This window comes from Dendrobium catenatum, unplaced genomic scaffold (assembly GCF_001605985.2).
Source record: "Dendrobium catenatum unplaced genomic scaffold, ASM160598v2 fragScaff_scaffold_993, whole genome shotgun sequence".
Classification (NCBI taxonomy): Eukaryota; Viridiplantae; Streptophyta; class Magnoliopsida; order Asparagales; family Orchidaceae; genus Dendrobium; species Dendrobium catenatum.
In genome coordinates, this window is record NW_021319455.1 from 1,628,037 (window position 1) to 1,651,438 (window position 23,402).

The 23,402-nt window shown below is 35.5% G+C and overlaps 1 protein-coding gene across 3 annotated transcripts; it reads right to left on the minus strand.

The window, feature by feature from the left end:
- Positions 1–2,127: 2,127 nt before the first annotated feature.
- On the minus strand, positions 2,128–23,402 carry LOC110116539 (50S ribosomal protein L1). 3 transcript variants are annotated; one of them, XR_003701767.1, is made up of 12 exons: positions 22,734–23,402; positions 17,625–17,702; positions 17,355–17,396; positions 17,168–17,273; positions 16,597–16,661; positions 16,418–16,462; positions 16,233–16,340; positions 7,322–7,396; positions 6,074–6,161; positions 5,008–5,054; positions 3,938–4,122; positions 2,128–2,256 (listed from the first exon to the last, which is right to left on the minus strand). XR_003701767.1 is itself a non-coding variant. In XM_028697764.1 (11 exons), the coding sequence occupies exons 1-11, from the start codon at positions 23,352–23,354 to the stop codon at positions 4,045–4,047; spliced, it is 1,353 nt and encodes a 450-aa protein (XP_028553597.1). In that variant the 5' UTR covers positions 23,355–23,402; the 3' UTR covers positions 3,664–4,044. The 3 variants fall into 3 exon arrangements, 2 of the variants coding, with proteins under 2 accessions (XP_028553597.1, XP_028553598.1); XM_028697764.1 differs by lacking the exon at positions 2,128–2,256 and having other exon boundaries at positions 3,664–4,122; XM_028697765.1 differs by lacking the exons at positions 2,128–2,256; positions 7,322–7,396 and having other exon boundaries at positions 3,664–4,122.

The following is a 23,402-nucleotide window of genomic DNA, read 5'->3' on the forward strand; positions in this document are numbered from 1 at the left end:
GACATCCTGTTCAAGGCCCGACACTCGGTCCTTACGTCCTGTTCAAGGCCCGACACTCGGTCCTTACGTCCTGTTCAAGGCCCGACACTCGGTCCCTACATCTTGTCGAAGACCCAACGTCCTACTCAGGACCCGACATTCTGTTCAAGGCCCGACACTCGGTCCTTACATCCTGCCGAAGACCCGACGTCTTACTTAAGTAACTGATTTTAATCTGATCACCCTTGGAGGTGATTCAGTCCTTTGTAACCAACTCAAAGTCTAGTGGATTCATTTCAACTGGGCTAGGCCCCGTAGTTTTTTCCCTTTCTAAGAGTTTTCCACGTAAAAAATCTTGTTTTCTCTGTGTGTGAGCTAGTTATTCGTACAACGCTAAGACGTAGAATTAAATCTCTATCGTCGCGTATTTTCTAGCCCGCAACAGCGCTAAAATGTTTGGCGCACTGCTACAATATTTTTAGAATTTAGTTCGGCTGACTGGGATAAATGCGTCAAATCGTTTGGTATATTCTTTAGAATGTGCCATTTTATTTGGATAATTTACTTATTTTAAAAAAAAAAATTAATACTCTATTTATATTCCTAATTTAAATTAACTATCATACTCCTTAAAAAAAAATCCCCTAAACAATTCTCTCAGGCACATTAAAGCCAGTCAAGATTTACAGCGTGGATTTTTGACTTTACCAAGTCTAAAATGGCAACGCGAGGGCAATTTCGTAATATAGGGAATAACCTACTTCGGGCAGATCTAGTAATTAAAGTTAGTCAAAGGGGGCAAGTTGGTCAAACACGAAGACCAAAGCACAAATTAAAAATTTCTTAAAATTCCAAAAGAAATAAATGTTTTGAGTGTCAGAAAGTGGGCCCCGCTCCAACTGGCCTGCGAAGGATGATTGTGAGCCCGTGGGCCAATAGTATTCGAAGACCAATTAAAAAAGGACACGTCATCTGTGGTGGCCATACATTTGGCGGGCCTAACGAGAGTTGGAGGGATGTGGTAATGGGCCAAATGGAATGAATGGGCTGCTATGAAAAAGACAAAAAGTGTCAGAGAGGGCCCATTTGACTGTTTTCCTGAGGTCAAAATGGAATTCGGTGGTTAATTAATTTTATTTAAGGAGCAGTTAAATTTGAATGATTGATTGAATCAAAGGAATTGATTTAGGTTAGCATGCCTGCGGTCAACGGCAGGTAGTGGCAGGTGATGGATGATTGTCGGCAATGATAGTAGCGGTTAACCACGTGGTTGAATGGTTGATGATGGCCGGCAACAATGGCGGCAACATTTTATATAGTACCTGACGACTAATGGCAGTGACAACAATCAACGATTGACCAATAATTGTGGCTGTGAGGCTGGTTGCTAAAAGGCTCGCCGAAGAATTAGTTACGCCGTCATACGCCTCATAAGAAAATGACAGCGGGTGGATACCCCCGTTCCCCAAATAAAAGCGCACCACGTTCACTATCAAAAGATGGAGCAGCGACAATTGCTACCGCGAAAAAAGCCGTCCCAATTGTTGCCTCATCCCCATAGAAGTAGACGGGCGATGGTAATGGCGGGGGCGGGATGGATGGATAAGACTCACTATGAAAAGATGAAATGGTGCAAATTAATAGAATTTACATGCATAGCTAGAATAACCTCAAATATTTACCCATGAAATTAATAGATTTCACAAAGTCTTGAACAAAATAATACCAAAATGAAATAATGGTTGCTATTTGAAAAGTAAAGCACTGAAAAAATTATCTCAAACAAGCCCAAAATTAAAATATGAATTATAATAAACTCTCAATTACATAATGTATAGCAACCTAAACTCTAAACTATTGAGATATTATCCGCTATGATTTAATAAAATCACGATTTTATTCCATTAGTATAACTTGACGAAAGGTCACATTTCACCATTATTTTTAATTCCAAGAATTACTACACAAACATTGGGCCGCATCGACATTTCAAGTACACATCCTTAAGGATTTAGGCTTCGTTTGGGACGGCTTTCTGACTGCTTCTTAAAGAAACTTTTTAATAATATACTAAAAAGCTGCTTTAAGAAGCCGAAAGAAAGCCATCCCAAACGAAGCCTTAATTGCAATGGCACATATGATTCATAATAATATAGGTTTTTAAAAAGTTATTCAAAACACTAAAAAGTGCAGTAATACATGAATCAGAATAATAGGAAAGTACACTGTGATTAAAAAAAAATCCAAAATTTGCTTATCTTTAGTAGATACCATGGCCTGCAAAATTAAACAGAAAATTATATCTAAAAGCACATAGTGAGTCACTTTAGAATAAAATCGTGAAGCTACTCGGTCAAGGCAGACAATATTTCGATCACGAAAATTTTAAAATATCACAAATAGTATCAGAGTAATATATTAGCCTGAAAATAAAAACTAAATATCATACAAGACAAAGTGGTAAATCATGAGAGTCGCCGCTTGAGCTCATATTGATATAGAAACTACCTATTAGAAGCTACCTCTTGAACCTATAGGGGGCATAAAATCCTATATGCTTGATGAATGATAATGTATTAAAGGTTAAGAATATCGACAATGACGTCTATTTAAAATAGAGGAGATTGCGACACATCTAAAGTAAAATAAAGCTAAAATCTTAAACATTGATGTGTTTTTATTGTAATGATTGTAGTTCCATTAGAAACTCTGAAGTGTTCACATACGAGCGGACTCCTTTAATGACTGACCTCCTGGAAATTTATACCGAAGGTATAAAACCATAAGGCTATGAGGCCAAATAAATAACTTGATGATTAAAAATTGGGCTATTACAAGCCATAGTTATAGAGTGCAAGACTAAGCACTGCCTGAACCTATAATCTGAGATCACCATTATAAGCATGCCAATAAATTATAATATATGAATATCCTTCCAACTGTAATCTCATCATATTCACTCTCTTTAATGAAATGATACTTCATATCAATATGCTTAGGTCTCTGATCTCAAACTAGGTCAATGATGGCTATTGCAAAAAACTACTAAACTATCCCAATAATCTAAATCTTTCACCAAACTACCTAAATCCTTCACCAAAATACAGATATAGGGATATAGGGATGTCAATTCAGGTTGATGCATCGGATTAAAGTCTCAAAAGAAGTTGACCCAACCCAAATATGCTTAACCCGAATCCACCTCAATATGACTCAACCCGAATCCACCTAACTTGAATCTAATCATCTACATAATTTTTTATATGGATTGTGCAATTTTTTAGATTAACAAAGCCCAATTGACCTATTTAACCTAATTAATCTAATCCGAACTCGCTTAACCCAAACATAATTTCAAGCTTAGCTCCTCTTTCTTGCATTAGCTACTCCACTAAAGGTCTTTGCTTGGCCACACTCCACTAAGTCAGATTTTTCTTTATCAATTTGTGAAGAAATAAGTCAATTTCAAATTATTCGGATCAACCCAAACCTAATGTGAAAAATAATCGGGTTTATAATTTATACTTGAACCCAATCAACTAGTAATCTAGTCATGGGATTGTCGTTTAGGGTCGTTTGTCGACACCTTTACACAAATACAATCAGAAGGATGCAAGAAACCAATTTACTTGAACTTAGAAAAACTAAGATTAAAATCACATGTTTCTTCAGAGAAATAATATATGAAGGAACCTTTCATAATGTAAATTTCTAAAAAATACATTAAATAAAATATCACAAAAGGAAAAAAAAAGCTCAAAGCAGGCAATGATGGAATCACATAGGTTGGTTAAAATATAGGTCACAGAATAGCTCAAAACTTCAGGATAACAGAAGGATCAACCTCGGAACCAATGCTCATGTAGATATTAATTAATTTCAATATCATAGAACCCTAACACTTGGAACATAGTTGAAAATTACCTAGCCTAACACTTGGAACATAGTTGAAAATTACCTAGATGATCAGAGCAGTCAAAGAACAACTTTGCCTTGTTTCCAGTATCTGAAATTGGATTTTTCCATCTGCTGGCATAATTCAATGGTAAAGCACCCAAAAAATTATTATTTAGCTTGCACTTTGGTATAGGTATCTGCAGCTGCAGATAATGACTGAATTGTCACAGGAAAACCAGGGCCCATCTGCACAGAAGATAAATTGTAAGAGTTTTGAGGGACAGCCATGATTGCACTACTACAGTCATAAATATTATATATCAAAATAACCTATGAAGATTGCAATGTAGACATATCAATAACTAGATGGGTGTCATATAACAAAAGGCCAGAAGTTTCAGTTAACTTAGGTATTTGATAGGAAACACTTGTAGATCTCAATTATTTCCTATCAATCTTCGGAAAACAGCGAGCTTCTACACAAAAATCCGCACAAAACCACGAAAACTGTAGATACTTTGTATTATTTTGATGAAAGGGAAACAGAAAATAACAAGATACAATTGATCCTCTATTCGAAAGGAGGATCGATCTCTCCCAAATCTCTAGACACCGCTAGAGCCCAAAAGAAAACCTAAATCTAAGGGATCTCAAATTTCAACCAAATTCAAGATGCTCTAGCCCTAGGAAAACAAAGTATTTAACACAAACAAATCAAAAGGAAATCCCTAAATTGTCCGTACATTCAAATTCCCTCCTAAACTTTCTCAAAACTCCTTTCTAAATCAGCCCGGTTGGCGCTTGCAGTGTGATCGGCGTACAGGAGAGGCGGACGTCTCCGCCTCGGTTCCGCCTGGGCCGGTCCCATATAGACCGGCTAGACCGGTCCAATGGACCCGTCTAACAGTATTCTCAAAGATAAGAGATCAAACATAAGAAGCAACAGAGAACATGATGTAGAATACGCTGTACTAAACTCTCTTTTTACCAAGGTCTAAGCAGGAAATGTTCCATTAGTTTAAGACATTATTCAAAAATAAGCTGCATGCATATATTTTGCCAGGTATCTTATCTGCCAATAAATTAATTGCAAATGCTCTCTATAAATGGAGAGGTTTCGAGGAGGCTCACCGTGCTGCTTAATGTGAAATTCTTCACATAACCAGCATATTTGGAAGCTGCAGAACAAAAAAATGATCAGAGCATAATACATTGATCTGTCAATCCTATGTAAGAATTAGCATGCAATCACACTTTAAGGAACCATGTCCTTAAAATTAGAATTACAATTTAATAGAAAACACTTGTAGATCTCAAGTATTTCCTATCAATCTTCGGAAAACATCAAGAATTGCCCACAAAAATCCACACCAAACCACGAGAACAGTAGATAATATGTATTATTTGATAAAAAGGAAATGTAAAATAGCAAGATACAATTGATCCTTTATTCGAGAGGAGGATCTATCTCTCCCAAATCTCTAGACGCCACTAGAACCCAAAAGAAAACCTAAATCTAAGAGATCTCAAATTTCAGCCCAATTCAAAATGTCTTAACCCTAGGAAAATAAACTATTTAATGCATACAATCAAAAGAGAAATCTCTAAACAATCCCTACATTCAAATTTCCCTCCTAACTCCCTAAAAAATCCTTCCAAATTGGCTACTGTGGATCTTGCGGCCTGCGCGGCTCATATGGGAGGCGGACTCTTCCGCCTCTTGTTATGTTGAGCCGGTCTCGTATGGACCGGCAGAACCGGTCCAATGGACGGGTCTAACACAATTCCAGACATTTCGTTGGATATGTACATTTCTATTTTGATAACTTGTTTTCATGTGTTAAAAACTTTATTTGAATACTCAAGACCCTGATATTTTGTATTATCACCAATCACAAAACCATCCAACATGTTTCGATTGTTGGCAAAATAAACATAATATAATCGTTGAAACTTCAATAACAACAAAAAAAAGGTATATCACATCATCCTAAAGTGTTTAAATATTCCTGGTTCCTCCCAATGCTTCAATGATAAAACTATTCAGGGCAGAAATAGTTAAGCAGAGCTTGCAACTTTGCTCTAGTCGGGCTTCCCATCCGACTTTCTAAGAAGATTGAGTGAACTTTATTTTACTTAAATCTATAAAGCTATTGGCATGGTAAGAACAACAAAATCGGATCAAGAATTGCCTTACTTTTCTTAAGGCCCACAGGCTTTGCCACTAAAAGTGCATTCACAAAAGCTCCAATATTTTCACGTAAATTATCCTCGGTGAAGTTAACCTGAAAAAGTTCATACGTGTTGGTCAAGTCACATGAAGCAAAACTGCAAGCAAGACTGAAGAAATTTTATATATAAAGAACATCAATCATAAAAACAATTATTAAACTGGAGTAATAAACAAACGAGAGTTATATGTTCTAAAGAGAACAAAACTCACAAGTTCATGGAAAACATTCAGCCTTCATAACGAACATTTTCTAAATATACAAAGAATAAAGGAAGAATGTACGACAATCTAGTTTTTGCATTACAAGAAATGCAGAATTCATCTTTATTTTCATGCTCCAAAATATCCGCTCTTTCACTCGTACTCATCCAGTGAAACCTTCTCCTTCCACATTACAAGCAACGTAAGGTACCAAGTGTCATAAAGCCATAACAACAACAATTAAATGACTAACCATCTGCAGTATATGCTTATGCCATCATAGAAGATCTACCTTCTTCAACCCATACAAATAATTAAATAGACTTCAAAGAATCTCTACAGGATGCAACTTTTCTTCCAACCAACATCTAAGTGGCATAACTTTATTTTTATTTTTTGCATTAACGGACAAATAGCAATTTTTATATAGATCAAGGTTAGCCATGAAGCAATTAGTAGGTTGTCTACATTTTGATTTAGAGTATTAAATTTAAATCACAAAAACAATTCTCTTTAAAATTTAGGGGTGAGATTGCATACACAAACCTCTCCAAAGACCCTGTTTTGTAAATATGGAAGTGTGTTCATGGAATTGCAATTCATTGTATTGATTCTTAGTTTTTCATCAAGTGTAAAAACAGACCTATGATGTTTTGATCATAATGAAAACAGGTTATGTTCATTAATATTTTGACTTCCTCTTTGGATTTGATTAATTACACCTTGGGTTCCAATTCAATAAGTATTATAAAAGGTTATAATTTCAGCGTTCAAGGTTTCCTATTAAGCCAAATGTTAAGATTTCCATATATGATTATTTCATTTCATGCGGTTTTCACATATTCTCCTTCTTGCAATCCTCTGCAATAGCTAGGCATGCAAACAAGTCATGTCGAGCTCAGGTTGCCAACCTGATGGAGAAGCTTAAACTCGTGCTCGAGCTCAAACTCAACTCATTGGATTAGAGCATGAAGGTGTCAAATTCTCGAAAGACTCACGATGAGAGCTCACCAACATCAGCGGGATCTCAATGGCATCGATAGATGTAGTAGGGAAGTCACGATTGCAACTCACTAAAGAAGGCATCTATCACAAAAAGGAAGCCACCATGTGAGCTTGCTAGAGAAGGAATCAGTGGGAACAAGAAAATCATGACAAGATCTTATTGAAGAGTATATCAACAAGACCAGAGATGCTTGGAAAAGAAGAGTATACTTAAATATTTAAGTTAATTTCGCCCAATGTTCCAAATCAAACCAAGGAGATATGGGATTTAGGATTTTATAAGAATTTAATCGAGCCAACTCATAAGACTACTCATAAGCAAATAAATCGAGCCTCTTCAAGCTCGAACTCAAGCTCATATAGTATTTAAATAGTAATATGAGCTCCAGTTCATAACTCAATAAGCTCATTTTGTGTGCTCATTAACAAAACAAGTTAGAATAGGCCCATGAGCCAGCTTTACTCACTTACACCCGGAGTTTTCGACACTGATTTTTGTGGTCTCGAGAATTTTGCACATCAATAATTGCTACAGTACCCACTAATTGCTACAGTACCCACTAATTGCTACAGCGCTTGTTTCCTTGTTGCCACAAATTTGCATATAACAAATTTATGAAGTTCCTTATCATTCTATGGGAAATGCTTGAACCGAATTCTCAAGACTTTTTCTCTAAGTGTCGCTAATTTCCTAGAGTCCTAAGAGTTTCTTTCGAAAACTGCTGAACTGCTATAATCCTGGAATCTAGCATCATGAACTTGCATATTTCTTGATTTGTGCTACTTCTTTATATACTCCACACCATAAGCGACAATCTTAAACAGCCTCTTTGCCAGTAATTGTTGTAACCTCTGCTTTGAAGCCTCTTGTTTTCCTTCTATGGGTGAGTTAATTGGAAAATTAAGAAACAAAAAGCTTATTCATGCTTCTTATGTGCTAGGAAAATTGAACCTTTTTATCATTATTATTAGATTTAGGAGGATTCTCGTGAGTTTTTATTTTGAGTTATTTGCAGGATATAAAAATTAAAAAAAAAAAACATCAAACAAGTGAAAATTCTAATAAAGAAATAATATTTAGTTCTATTTTTTCATAGTTCTTATATGTGCGCTATTGGATATGGATTCTTAAATTACTTCGCAGGTCATGACAACTACATCCAAGGGAATCTCATCATACTAAAGTAAGACCCGATTCTTCCTTTGGGATGATTTTATATTCGTTCTTCCTTTTGATATGTTTTAGTTGCATGAATTTGAATTGAGATTTTGTTAGTCCTAATAAGTAATGATTTTTCTCATAGTGTGAGAGTTTGTTGTTGCTGAAATTTTATATTTTTTTTGGTGAAATTTCAACTTTTTACTTTTAAATTATTGCTATGGATGAAAGAATTTTTTTTGGTTTTCCCATTAAAAGCGACTGATTTTTGCTAAAATTAATAATTGGTAACCTATACACTTTTCAATGTGGATTGCATACTAAGTGGTATAAGTAAACCCTATGATTGTGTAATCAGGGGAACCAAAAATAAGATATGCTAATTAGCTCAATGAAAAAATAATCAATGATGCAAATAAAACAAAAATGGGCAATTCATAGTTCTAAATGAATACAACATAACTATCTAGAGGATCAAAATTACATAGCTATATTTGATGGGATGCAGAAGCAATAGATATTTGTATGGTCGATAATTTAAAATATTCATTTAAATAATACAATTCATTTGATTCTGCAAAAATTAAACTGTTATAACAAAATTAGTTTGTCGTGCTCAAACTTATTGGCATAGTATTACAAGCAAAACTAAATTAATACAGGCTGACATGAGACATGCACTTAAAGAACAGTATGTAATACCGAAAATATCGAGACCATTTAAATAATCACTGTAAGGGTTGTAAACAAAATAATTCTAGGGTCTATGCGTACTATGATAAGTTCATAGATCAAACACGATATGCTTCGAGACTACCTTATTATCATCATGTGTTTTGCCAAAGATCTTCAGCAGAAGATTAGGGTAGCCTAAATTTACAACTTACCGAAAACCCCAAGTGAGGTCTTAAACTAGATGTTTAAATATTGAGGCATATTAAAAATGATCCATCAAGAATACCACATCCATAATTAAAATAACTAAAAATCAATCTATGATGCACCGACACCTTAACTCAAAGAGATATGCAATGTTCAACACATATCAACCACGATACACATCTGATATGTCTCTGACACATGTCGAACACACAGAAGATGTATACAATTAAAAAATATCAAAAATAAATTGGACGCATGTGTCTTAAAGATTTTATGAAAAAAATTTTTAAAATATAATTTCTTGAATTTCATATTTTATTTATTAAAAATATAAAAATTAAATTTCACATTTCCTCTCCACAAGCCCCAAATTAGTCATTTTCACTCAATACTCCATTCTCCAAATATTCTTATTTTCATCTCTCTAATGGATCACAACTAGGATTTCTCAACAATGTCCGATATCATATCAGTATCAATGTTCAACGTCATCACAACATCAACATTTCAAAATCATCTTAAAATTAAAGTATGATGTTATCTTGATATTAACATTTTATGCGAGAAATTTATATACCCATAATCACTCCCTTGCACCATCTCGACATCTTATTATTGTCCAATATCATCTAAACATCAACGACTGACATTGTCTCAACATTAACGTCTGATGTTGTCTCAACATCAATGCCCGATACCCATTGCACGGCATCGATGCATGACTCTCAAAAACATTCTCGTCTCCCCTTTCAATGCCTGACTCACAATATCGACGTACGACTCTCGACATCCTGTATTAATCATTTTAAGCACAAATCCTACTTAAATGGATCATTATTTAATTGTAATTCTTAATATTATGTTTATTCGATTTTTATACACTAATTTTAAAATATAAAAAAATTTATAATATTATGTCCAACATGTATCCACGTCCAATATTTTCAATAATTGACGTATCCCGTGTACGTATATGTGCATCATAGAGGGGAATATATAACTTCTCTCAAACCTATCAAACCTACACAAACACAAGAAGCATGCATTGTGAAATGTGATTTCATTAAGGAAATAAGTTCACGAACATCATTTGAAGATTAATTAGATATAGATTTACAAGTACACTTGGATTCTTTAGGTGATCTAGAGCATGAATCTTGACTTATGTTAGAAGTTTGTTTATTGGCATGAGTCTACACTTAAGCAACAAAAACAACTTTAAATTGAATCTAAAGTTTAAATTGAGATCACTTATGAGGTTAAACCTTCATTATAAATAGAACACAAAATGGAGAATGAACCTATGATTTTGTTTAAAATCCTTACAAAAATTGAGTCTATTGTTGAGCATGAACCAAAAATTCTCATAAAAACTCTTGAATATGAGCCTGAATTTTTAAAGACATTGAATATATTCCATGATGTGTAGCTAAACAAATCAAGCTTAAGTATTTATTTCAGCTTTCAAAGTTTCTTATTCTAATGGATTTCAAGATTTCCCCATGCATATTTCCTTTCAGACGATTTACGTCTATTCTCATTCCTGTAGCCCTATGTCTCAACCGTTGATTCAAGCCATTTTGTTTCAGTTGTTGATTTCTACAATCAAGAGCCTTCTATATTGTTAATTGCAACAAAATTGTTGACTATTATTGATGCAGGACTACGTAAATGAGATGCACTTTCAACTCATATGGATTTTGCACAACTTATGATTAGAATAATTATAGAACAAAAACTACTAGCGAATTAAAATAATGAATCAAAACAATTAGTGATTATCCGCTTAGGCTAAATCACATGGTGAGAGCTTTGAAAATTCCAAAATAAATAGAAAACAATACAATGAGTAGTAGTAGCTTTCAAAATAATCCCTAGTCTAACAATGAGAATTAGAAAGCATAGAGGTGCACTCAAATCCTACGTTTACTAAGCTTAAGCAAGAGCAATACGGAGGAGCCCGTCGTGACTACAATCAAATCAAGAGGAGTTAGACTAAAAGGGATAAGATGCAAGTAGGGAGAGAAACCTTCGTCAAGGGATAGTGGAGATCCTCCACTCAATGCCTTCGAAGTGATCGTCAATAGCCTCTACCAAATATATCAACGTACGCTCCAAGTAATCCTCGACGGTGAGATCAACCCTTGGATTCACGTCGAAGAAAGTAGATTGTAGGATGTCGACGAAGCCGTCTTCGTCCCAAGTTATGCTGTAATCAGTTTCCGGATCCGCCATTCATGGGCGCCGGATGCTAAATCTCCTTCTCCTTATTAGGGTTCTTGAAGATGATCGAAGAGAAAGAAGTTTCTCTTCCTATCGCAAGAGAAGAGAGCCAACACCTAAAATCTGAAATTTGTTTCAGATTTTGTAGAAGTGGAAAGCTAATTGAGAGAGAGAGGAGATTTGAGAGAGAGAGGGAAGGGCCGGGTAGGCTATGGCCGGCGGGTATGGGAGGGGATGATGGGGGGATTTGGGGAATTAAATGAGGCTTCCAAAGTTGGGTTTAGGAATTGGGAAAGTTTTGAAATTATCCAATCTAATTTAAAATCAAATTGAATATTCATTAGGAAACTTTCCTAAAATAAGTTAAAGTAAAAGGAAGGGATTTGAATTTCAGGATCTAATTAATTGGGCCCTAAATTGAGTCCCAATTAATGAAATTAATTTTGGAAATCCAAAAGGGGAAGAATTGGAGTGGGGGCCGGCGGTTTGGACCTTGTATGGCCGGCGGCATGCACATAGGAGGGAGCAATTCGTGGGAGTTAATTTGGGTTTCCTAATGTAAGTTTTGGGATTAGGAAAGTTTTAATTTAAACCCAAAAGAATAAAATATTCAAAGGGTCCTCATTCAAATACTTTCCTAAATTAGAGTACTTTAGGAAAGATTTTTTATTTCAAATTCAAAGGTTTCGAATTTCAAATCCTCCCAATTTAGTCATTAACCCAAATAGGAAACTTCACGGAGGAGGAGAATTGGAGGTGGCCGGCGGCTATGGAACTTGTGGCCAACGGCTTAACCCAAATAGGAAACTTCACGGAGGAGGAGAATTGGAGGTGGCCAGCGGCTATGGAACTTGTGGCCGGCGGCTTAGGGGGCTCGGATGGGAGGTGAGGCCAGAGTGTTGGGTGAAGGGAAGGGCTTGGGCAAGTGGAAGGGTGGCCGGTGGTGGAGGGAAGTGAAGGAAGAGAACGGGGAGGGGAGCCAAGAGCCACCGGTGGTGACTGTTGGGTACGACGGGTGGTCTATCCTAGGCTCCACCAAACTCTCTCTAATTCTCTCTCAAGCTCTCGCAAAAGCTCCAAGAAAACAAGTGAAGGAAAAATTCTCATAATCATTCATTAATCAATAAGATGAAAGAAGAGGCTATAAATAGTCGGGTACAATGACTCAATGAAATAAAAAGACATTCTTGCCCTTTGGGCTTACGTACGACGCTTCCCATTAAAGGGGTACAAACGGAAAACATAAAGACACCTAATAAATAAAATGCATGAATAATAAAATAACACAAATGACTAAAAAATACAAAGACTCGATCGTGGTCGTAGATCGACGGCCACATCTCTGATAAACCTTCCACGATCTTATGTCCCCATCAATTATAGTACTAGCTAATTGCTGAATATTAAACATTATATGATGTGAAACATATATAGAAATAGCAATTACTTAAGAATTAATAACAAGTTAAGTTTTAATAATTTTAAACTCAATGTTTCACCAAGATAAGAGTCTAGGATTTCTTAGTTGCAGTTGTGCTTTGGCATGAGGTTACATAAAGATTAACAGAACAATTTTAAAATAAGAACAAATATCGAAGTAACACTAGATGCAAAAATAACAAAATCCACCGTTTGACAAATAGAAAGTTCACCTCGAGTTCCCCTCACTTTCACTCTTGATAGTGGGGTTAGCATGACAATAATTTCAGCAAACCAAGATATGCCACCAAAAGAAAGAGAACGCCTACAGTCTTGCTCAACGAAAAGTTAACCGGAGGGGGAAAAGTTGGTGGACGATGATTCGCCATTGTCCGGAGATTTGGTGTTCCTCGATGGCAGACGTCAAAGTGAAAAGGATTCGATCAACATAGTCGTCGACGGTGTCATCGATCTCTAAGTCGAGGTTGAAGAAGGGAGACCGGAGGATATCTACTTTTCCTTGAAGATCATATGCAAATCCATGATTGTGCTCAGGGTCGACCATTCATGGGGGAAGCAGGCTAAGGGTTGATGTATCTTCTTCCTTGGGATGTAGGTGAAGCAAGGGAGAAGAGAGGAGATGGGTGGCAGAGGAGCTGGGGGGGTTCGGTCAAACTTAGGGAGGCTCCTCCAAGTTTAGCTTTAGGATTAGAGAAAGGAGAGGAAGCAATTTTGAAATCTAAAATGTTAGTTCAGTTCAAGGGTGAAAAAGAGGGAAGTACTTGAAATTCAAATCTCCCTTAATGGAGGATTAATTAGGTGAAATTGAAGAGAGGGGCCGGCGGCTTAAGATAGGGTTTAATGGGTTTAATTAATAGAGAGAAGGGAATTAATTGGAGAGAGAAAAGGAAAGGGAGGGGCCCGACCAAAGGGGAAAAAAGGTGTCCACATTCGATGTATGTGGACCCTTGCATAAATTGCTGATTGGAGACTCAAATCTGAATTAATTTCATATTTTAGGTGATTAAGGGATCTCCAAAAATAAGTGTAGGCTATTTGGGAAGGAATTTAAAATTCAAATTTATTTGAATTTAAATTAGAAAACTTTCCAAATAAGAGTTGGGCTAAATTAGGACAGCAGTAACGGTGTAATTGAAGGGGAATCAAGAGGGTGGGGATGGGTAGGCCGACGGCTAGGGGTGAAGTTGGGCAGGCTGGTGACTAGGGGAGAAAAGGTGGGTCTTGGATTTGGTGGGGGAGGGTTCGGTGGTGGGGCTTAGGTCGTGGGTTGGGTGGGATAAGGGAGGCCGGCGATGGAGAGGATGGAGGGGGAATTCGACCGGCAGTTTCGGTTAGGGATGGGAGTAGGCTGACGGGTTGGAAGGGAAGGGTTGGCCAGTGGTGGGGAGAGAGAGAGGGAGAAAGAAAATAAAAACGGATACGCTACTGGCAGCTGACGGGTGATGCTTGGCCATATCCTAGGGTTCTCTCTTCTCTTAAGAGCTCACAAGAAAACAAAGAACCAAAAGCTAAAATTTTCATTAATCAATCATTAGCTCATACAATAGTGAAGGCCCCTATATATAGGCCTTAAAATAAAAAAAGAGAAGCAAAAGACTAAAATGTCCTTTGGGCTACATCATGAACTAAACCCTCTCGAGGGTACAATGGTAAACCAGAACATAAATAAAAATAAAATACATAAATGTATCATAAATAAAGACTCTGAATCGTAGCCGTTGATCAACAATTCCTCCGATGATAGACCTCCTATTGATATCCTCATCATTATCTTATCGTGAATTTGTTGACATTACAATCATGAAATTCCTTATCGTGAAGAGCTACGAGCAATTGTGCAACAATCCCAAAAATTTTCCTATGTGCTGCTAATTTGGTAGTATCTCGAAAGTTTATTTAAAAACAGTTAAACTACAACAATTCTGAAATCAAGTGTCATGAACTTGCATTTTTCTTGATTTGATCAACTTCCTTATCTGCTACCTGCAAGCTACAATCTTAGACTACGTCTTTATCAATGATTGTTGTAGTCGTTACTTTGCCACCTATTATGTTCCTTTCATGGACATGTTCATAAAGAAATTATGAAACAAAAAGCTGATTCCTACTATTGATACGTTGAGAGAATTGAAACTTGTAGCTTTTTATCAGATATAGGAGGATTCGAAGTTTCATGTTTTAGGTACGTTGTATGATATAAATAAGGCACCTGAGACATGAAAAAATATAAAATATTGATAATGAGATAAAATTTCAATTTTTTCTCAATTTTCGTTTATTGTGGGATGTGGATTCTTCAGGATTTCACAGATCTTGACAACTACTAATTGTATAGCATATGGGTTGGTTCTTCCTTTTGGGTGATTTTTATTTATGCTTATGCTTTTAATTTGTTTTGTTATTTGATATATGCATGAGGGAAATTTTTTCATGTGTGAAATGTGTCAGATTAATTTTCATGGTGTCAGAAAATCATTGCTATTATATTATATTCATTCATTATTTTTCTTATGAAATTACAAAATTTGGCAACTATTAAAAATTTTTTTAAGAAAGAAGCATGCTTTATATTTTTACATTAAAAATAGTTTTTGCTAAAATTAAAAATTGGTAATATGCATATTGTTGTTCATAATTTTCATTGTACATCTCAATTTAAATAGCAATAGTAAATCATTATTAAATCCTGACTCATAACCATCTTACATTACCCTGCAGTGATGGAAGCCTCATGCACCAACTACACCCAATATATGTGGATTATGTTTAACAAACACACTTGGCAGGCTACATGGAAAATAGATGCATGTGTACGGTTCAGTTGACAGCATCAGAGAATATGTCATTACATGCACTTTAAAAAGAAAATGTTTGCAAAACCTTCAAAATATTTCCTAAATCCTAGTAGCAGGTGATTTTTTTTTTGGGTAATAGTGAAGCAAATATCATTAGATATGAGATAAGAATAAGGCTTTGTCTGGGACAGCTTTCTTCCTGCTTCTTAAAATAGCTTTCTAGTACAAAAATTTGCTTTAAGAAGCAGTAAGAAAGTCGTCCCAAATGAAGCCTAAAACATCAATTGCCAGTTAACAAAATTATGTTTTAAAAAACAACTTTTTAAAATTGTATTATAGCATCTTCTTGCCCTACTCTTCAATAAAAGGGATGCATATAAATTACCATGGTAATACAAATAGTACACGAAGAGCCTACCTTCCCAAGGCCTACATGAACAATGGCAGTTTTATCAATTTTAAAATCAATGCGTCCACATTTTGCTGCCTTTACAGCTCCAGAAACATCATTTGTCACAGACCCTAACTACAAAATGACCCAAAGAATTTAAGTAAATAAGCAAATAAATGCTTCGAAGCATGAATTAATACCTAGGAACTCACTTTGGGGTTTGGCATCAAACCTCGTGGACCAAGAATCCTGCCAATCTGATTAAAGAAAACTATTTAAATAAAGTAAAAAAGCTGGCCCAAGTAATTGGAAAAAGGCTAATGATGATTTCACTAATGAAAACTCCCAAAATAGCATAAGCAATGTATTTTGGAAGCATGGCTCTACAAACCTTAGACAAACGAGGCATAAACATGGGAGTTGCTATGCACTTATCAAACTTGATTTTACCACCTCCTGCAGGTTTCAGTCAAGAAAATACCAGGTCAATGTATTTACAATCTAGACATAATTCATGAAATGGGTGTCCTACATTACTAATATTAGAAAATAAACTTAGACTTCGTTTGGGACGACTTTCTTTTTGCTTCTTAAAACAACTTTCTAGTATAAAAATTTTAATTTTTTTACAAAAAAACTATTTTATGAAGCAGTAAGAAAGTCGTCCCAAACGAAACCTTTGTTTGAAAGTTACTATAAGTAAAGAGAAATGGAAAATTTCTGTTCAAGATAAGATAATTTCAGAGCAAACTAGGAATCGGCTTACTTTATGCAATCTTATTGACGAACCAAACTCAAATCCAAAGTACTCTCGTAAAAGTTGGGATTTAAATACAGAGAGTAAAATACAACTATTCTTAATTTGCTCCTCATACAAGTTGGGATTTCAATATAGGCATCAAGTAAATAGTTAGCTATTGAAATAACAATAAAATAATATATTTTGAGCAGCACTATTGTACCGGCTTTTATTTCCTCAATGAGTTCATCACCGCCGACAATATCCGCTCCTGCAGCCCTCGCTTCATCAGCGGCTGCTCCTTCTGCAAATACAGCTACCCTGACAGTCTAACGAGCAAGCCTATCAGGTTAAGCAATTCAATACAGTGCACATGGCAAAGATGGACTCCAACTGAGGCCGTCTCTTACCTTTCCAGTACCATGAGGTAATGTTAATGCACCACGAACCATCTGTGATTACAACATCCATATGAAGTTCAACATAGCAAAGATAAAACAAAACTATGTCAACTTTATAAAGCTCAATTATCATAAAGATAACCTTATAGAAATGTCATTAAAAACAAATGGCAATAGCCAAGACATTTTAATAAAGACGCAGTATCCACTAAAAATTTGGCGGCATTTTAATAAAGATACAGTATAATACTAGAATTTCACGAGTGTAGCAAACCTGACCTGATCACTTCGTCTTGGATCAACACCCAAGTTTACATGGGCCTCGACAGTTTCAAGAAAATTTCGCTTAGCATTAGCCTGAAAAAATGAGAAAATTTCAAACTAAAATACAGAATAATTTGTACAATATCCAAATGGTCAAAATGATATCATATCATATGTAAATAAAGACTTCAACATAAAAACATTAAAACAATATGTGAAGACAATCAAAAGATATCAATTTATTTATGCTCATCAACTTGACTACTTCTCCTACAATTAGATCCTTCAGCTTGATGATCTTATTTTTAAGGAGATTATTTATCTTATTTTCTTTCGTTGTTAACTATTTGCCGTTGTCACAAGGTTTTAAAATTCATACCGGACCAGCCAGTTCAATCGGTTCAACAGTGAATTGGTCAGTTGTCCGGTCCAATGCAGCTTAAAAATCGACTTCGCATCGAACCGATTAAACCATCAACCGGTGAACCGTTTAAACCAGTTGGTTTTGTATTTTTTTAATTAAATTATAAAACATATATTTTACTTTATTAATTCTTTTAATTTTTTAAAATATTTTTATTAAACATTGAGATTAATTATACTATAATATATGCATGTCATGTCACAAAATATATTTTGTTAAAAAAAGTGTGTACTTCACACTTTATAAAGAGTTCTATGACGTTGGACTAAAAAAGTTGCATGAATACTATATGAGTTAGAATGTGGGTTTAGGCTTGATTGAGCTATGAATTTGGGTTGGTTGGGCCTCGAATTTAGGCTGGTTGGGATGCAAAATTTTTTAATTTGTATTATAAATTTATATAACATAAATTTGTTATGATGCATATTATAAGAATTAATAATATTACAAATTTATATATTGTATTAAATATCATTCTTATTAAATTTGTTATAATTGTTAAAGAATGTCCCCTCCCATACCCCTTTCTAAGCTTTCAGGATCTAGTACATCCTATCCTAAGTATTCAACAAACAATGCTTTAAGAAGTTAGCTCTTTTAGGATTCACTTGTATTTTCTAAATAGTTTTTATATTCCTCCCTCCATCTCTTGGACAATCTGTTTCCTCCTTAAGCTCAAGTTATTAGAAATCCTTTCTTTCTCCCATTTAAAGCATCAGCCCTTAGTATGATTCCTCCCAACTCCAGCTGGCTAGATCACAAATGTTTTAAAATGAAAACAACATTCTTTCATGTAGTCTATACAATCAATGAAAATAAAGAGCATCATTAGCTCCAAATCAAGTATATGTAAAACATTTCTTAAACATTCCACCACCCAAAAAAACCTCCAAACACCGATAAAACATATTATTACTCACCTTTACTGATTTTAATGTGGATTATAATAGGTTCAAGTTTAAAAAGAAAATTGAGTATGATAGGAGAGTGCTTATGATATTTGTTTTGATGTTCTTTGTGATGTTTTAACTTGAACTTGAATGTTTTTGGTGAGCTGGTTGATTAGTGTATCTAGGGTGGGGTGGATGTTTTGTGTAGGGGTGTCAATATTTGACATGACACGACAACCCGACAAGGAAAATCTGGTTTGGACCCGACCCGTTTATAAACGGGTCGGGTCCAAACCAGATTTTCCTTGTCGGGTTGTCGTGTCATGTCAAATATTGACACCCCTACACAAAACATCCACCCCACCCTAGATACACTAATCAACCAGCTCACCAAAAACATTCAAGTTCAAGTTAAAACATCACAAAGAACATCAAAACAAATATCATAAGCACTCTCCTATCATACTCAATTTTCTTTTTAAACTTGAACCTATTATAATCCACATTAAAATCAGAAATTCTATAATTTTAAACCAACTTGAAGACATACAGAAATTCAGTCCAACCAATGCTAGGAAAGTAAACCAATTTGAATTCGCCAGGTTAAGCTTGTCCAACTGAAGCAGTCAAACATCCTTCACCCGTTTGTTATTATACATCTGGTCCTGCCCGAAAATCATTGCAACAAATTGAACATTCTTTTATGTTCAGCAAAATAAGTTGGTTATTTTCAACGGAAAAGTTAGGATTTACTATTTCATTGGTAGATCAGGCATCAATGCATTATGCATAGAGAACGCTTTATGGAGTTCATTTAGGAAATCTTCTGGAGCCTACAGCATGCGATACCTATTTAACTTAATTAATATATTATACATAACTGCTCTAAAAAGATTGCTTCTGCAGTTTGTGGAACTGTTTACGTTATATGATATAATTTCATTAAAGTTTTGTGTTGTTACTTTTGAAATTTTACTTTCAACTCCAAAAATTTTTAAGCAAAACTAAGAGAAACCTTCATGCTACACTGAAGTAATGTGAGAAGGTGTTAACAAGCTGATAGATGATCCATTTTAACTGAAGCTGACTTATTTACAGACCCCATATATCGAACTGACAGCATAATATCCAAAGCTCTGCAATTAAATTTTACTGTCAACAAGTAACTTGTTATTACATTGCATCTAAGAACTACTAGTTGCATTACATATAGCATATAGTTTTTTGTACCATTGTTTGAGATTTAGCATGTCAAAAGGAATCTTGCCTTAATACAAGAAAAACATTAAAAAGTAGTATAACTGTAGTTCAATCGGAACAAGAAGTAGAAAGCTGATAACATAAATCTGCCACACTGGATAATGAAACTGAAACCCTCAAAAATAACTTCAGAACAATCATGGGCAGATTTGAAGACTTGTCTAATCAAATCCAAGCAATTAACAATCTTCCTCAGCCTACTAGAAATTTTGGATAACAAACCTCTGAAGGTAACCTTCATGTTACAGTTGGATCACAATGTAACCTAGACCAAACAAGACTTCTCGATGAACTGGTCACACACACACACATATATATATATATATATATATTATCAACAAACAAACCTGTATACCTTGAATTACAACTTTCTGAGCTTCCAGACGATTTGCCAACTCAAGCAATCTTAACATTGGTTAACATACACCATCTTGGTGCCAGCATCAATATAGGAATATTTTAAGAAAGGAACTTGATGACTACCACCATCCACATCATCTGCAGAACATGGATTATAGAGATAACATCATCCATGATGAGCGGTGCATGATCACCTAGATGATTGACCTCCACCCCATGGGCATCGAAACAGAGAACCTTTTACTTATCATGGTAGTTGTTCGCCATGACCATCCTAGAACTAAAAAAGTTAAGTTTAATGTCCCTAGTTTTTATGGCATGACCTAATGCTTTTCTTTCATTGATTATTTTAATTAGAAGACTACTTTAATTGGCATGAACAACTAATGGTGAGTATATCAAAATTGCAAAGATGAAATTAATTGGTCCCACCAAAAGATTTTGGGTTGGAATATGAGGCAACATTTGGCATTGTTATCTTCTATTGTACTGTGCTGTACTATATAATATTTTGCTATGTTATGTTGCCAAATAAAGCTTTTCTTTTTTTGGTAAAATCAAATTAAATTTGATTTCTGAAGTGATGCAATACTTACACTTGTTTGGGGAAAATTTGTTGTGACATATATTTCTTGATAGAATGAACTAAATAGATATAACATGGACTTTCTATAATTATGATCTTCAACTAATTAATTGATAATAATAAAAACTAAAATCCCATAAAAGCGCATATCCGGGAAGTTAACATAAGTACCTCTCTAAAAAAAGTTGCTTCTCAGCATTCGCAAAGCTGGAAATTTTCTCATAGCTATTACACCAAAGAGCTTAAAGTAGCTTTTGATATTTAAGGAAGTGGAAGCAGGCGGCCAAAAACTATACCAACTAGAGCATTAGATGAATATGAAAATGAGATTGCACTAATAATAACTGCCTTATAGTTTTCACCTACTATAAGAGAGTTTTCCTCCAATTCAGTACAAATTGATGCTCTTACTGAAGCCCCAAGCGTATAAAATTACTTGTTTAAGATGAATAGAAGCACCAATAGCAAGTTTAATTGGTAGTCACATTTTCACTATACTTTTTAGGAATCAGCATCTAACCAGCACAAACCAAATTGAAAAAACCAACAATTTTATTAAGAAAAAAAAAATATTTTTACATGCCTCAAACCATCATATATTTATAATTCTACATTTCTCTTCGTTACACACTTTCAGGATTTTCACCCGGATAAAAGTATCAACCAAAACTTAACATATTTTCATATAGGGATGATTCCGTGTTGTATCAAAACAGTGGAAAAGTATGGGCGAGCATTAAATGGATAAAATCATAAAATAAAAAACAAAAACAAAAAAAGAAAATCGAATCAATCATATTTGGTTGAATTGGTTCAGTTGGTAAAGTATCAGTTCGATTATTGGTTGTAATTTCTTTTTTTGATTGGTTTGATTTTTTATTTTTTGGATTAGCTCAAAAACTGAATTATACTAATTTCTTCCTCTATAAATCAACAAAGCCCGTGAATTGTAAATAAGCAAGTGACAGAATCATCAATGTGAATATTATTTATTTCACATGCAGTGATGATAAATTTTAGCAAAGATTACTTGATATTCTTCTCATTACCTACTATTTAAGCTAAAGATAATTAGAATCACTATTAAGGTTAATACATTGTTAAAGTTGATAATGATACTCTTCTTAATACAAGTTCTCCTCTTACACATGAAGCTCTTTCAAAAACCACAAATCACTTGCCGCCAAAGCAATTCTAGCTTAGTTGAAGCATAATATAATCACTTGTAACCCTTATAATTCAAAACTCTTCCAATAAATAGTCTCATCTTCATAACTTTCCCTTGACAATTCAAGAAACTTGATCACGGAAAAATTTGCTCCCAGGGTCATCGTGGGGTTACACGGCATGCCAATTATTGTAATTTAAGCCTTCTTGTTTATGATAAAGATTACATAAAGTGTTCTATTTAGGAGTACAACTCGAATAGATCGAATCCATTTCACTCAGAATTGATACAAGAACAGACTCTATTCAACTTCACCACTGTTGGAATCACTACCCTTATTTCCGCTGCTCGACGGACTTAAATGCAAGAAGGCTGCCGGCGATATATAAAATTAACATACACCAAAATTAAGCAAACTAAAGAAACATGCACTGACCTTAACCTCACGGATGGCCACAGTCAATTCCATGGGAACCTTCGTAGGCCGTTTATCAAGCTTAATCAGCGTGGGAAATGGGATGATCTCCTCCTGCGTCAATCCAAAATAGCTTCTCACCCTTGCATCAGATCGGATCTTCCTTGCCTCGCTCTGGAGATCCCCACGTGGAAACTCTTCCTCTGCAGCTTCAGGAGCTGCCGTCCTGTCCTCCGGCAGCGGCGCCACACGCGAAGGATAAGAAACCGGCGTTATCTTCGGGACATCCTTCACAAACCGCACGTCCCGTCGAGTCCACGCCCGCGGATCAAAGTCAGGTGACGCCGCCCCGGCTTCCGGCGGCGTCGAATCAGCCCTTTCACTCGGCTCCAGTTCCCTTCTCGAAGGCCGCATTCTGGCGGCTGAAGAGGTTTGGTTCTCAACTGTCTCATCTGATTCCTTGGGCTTCGGAGGGTAGGCGACGGGCGTGATGGGTATGGAAGAGGAGGATCGGTAAAACACTGGAAATGAAGAGGACTTGGAGAAGGGGGTTTCAGGGGGAAGAGAAGGGGAGAGAAGTTGGTGGGAGAAGAGAGTGGGCGGTCGCCGGAGGTAACAGCGGCGAGCCTGGGAGAGGAGCATCTCGCGATGTGCAATTGGCTTAGGAGTAGATACCTAAAGCTAGGGGGC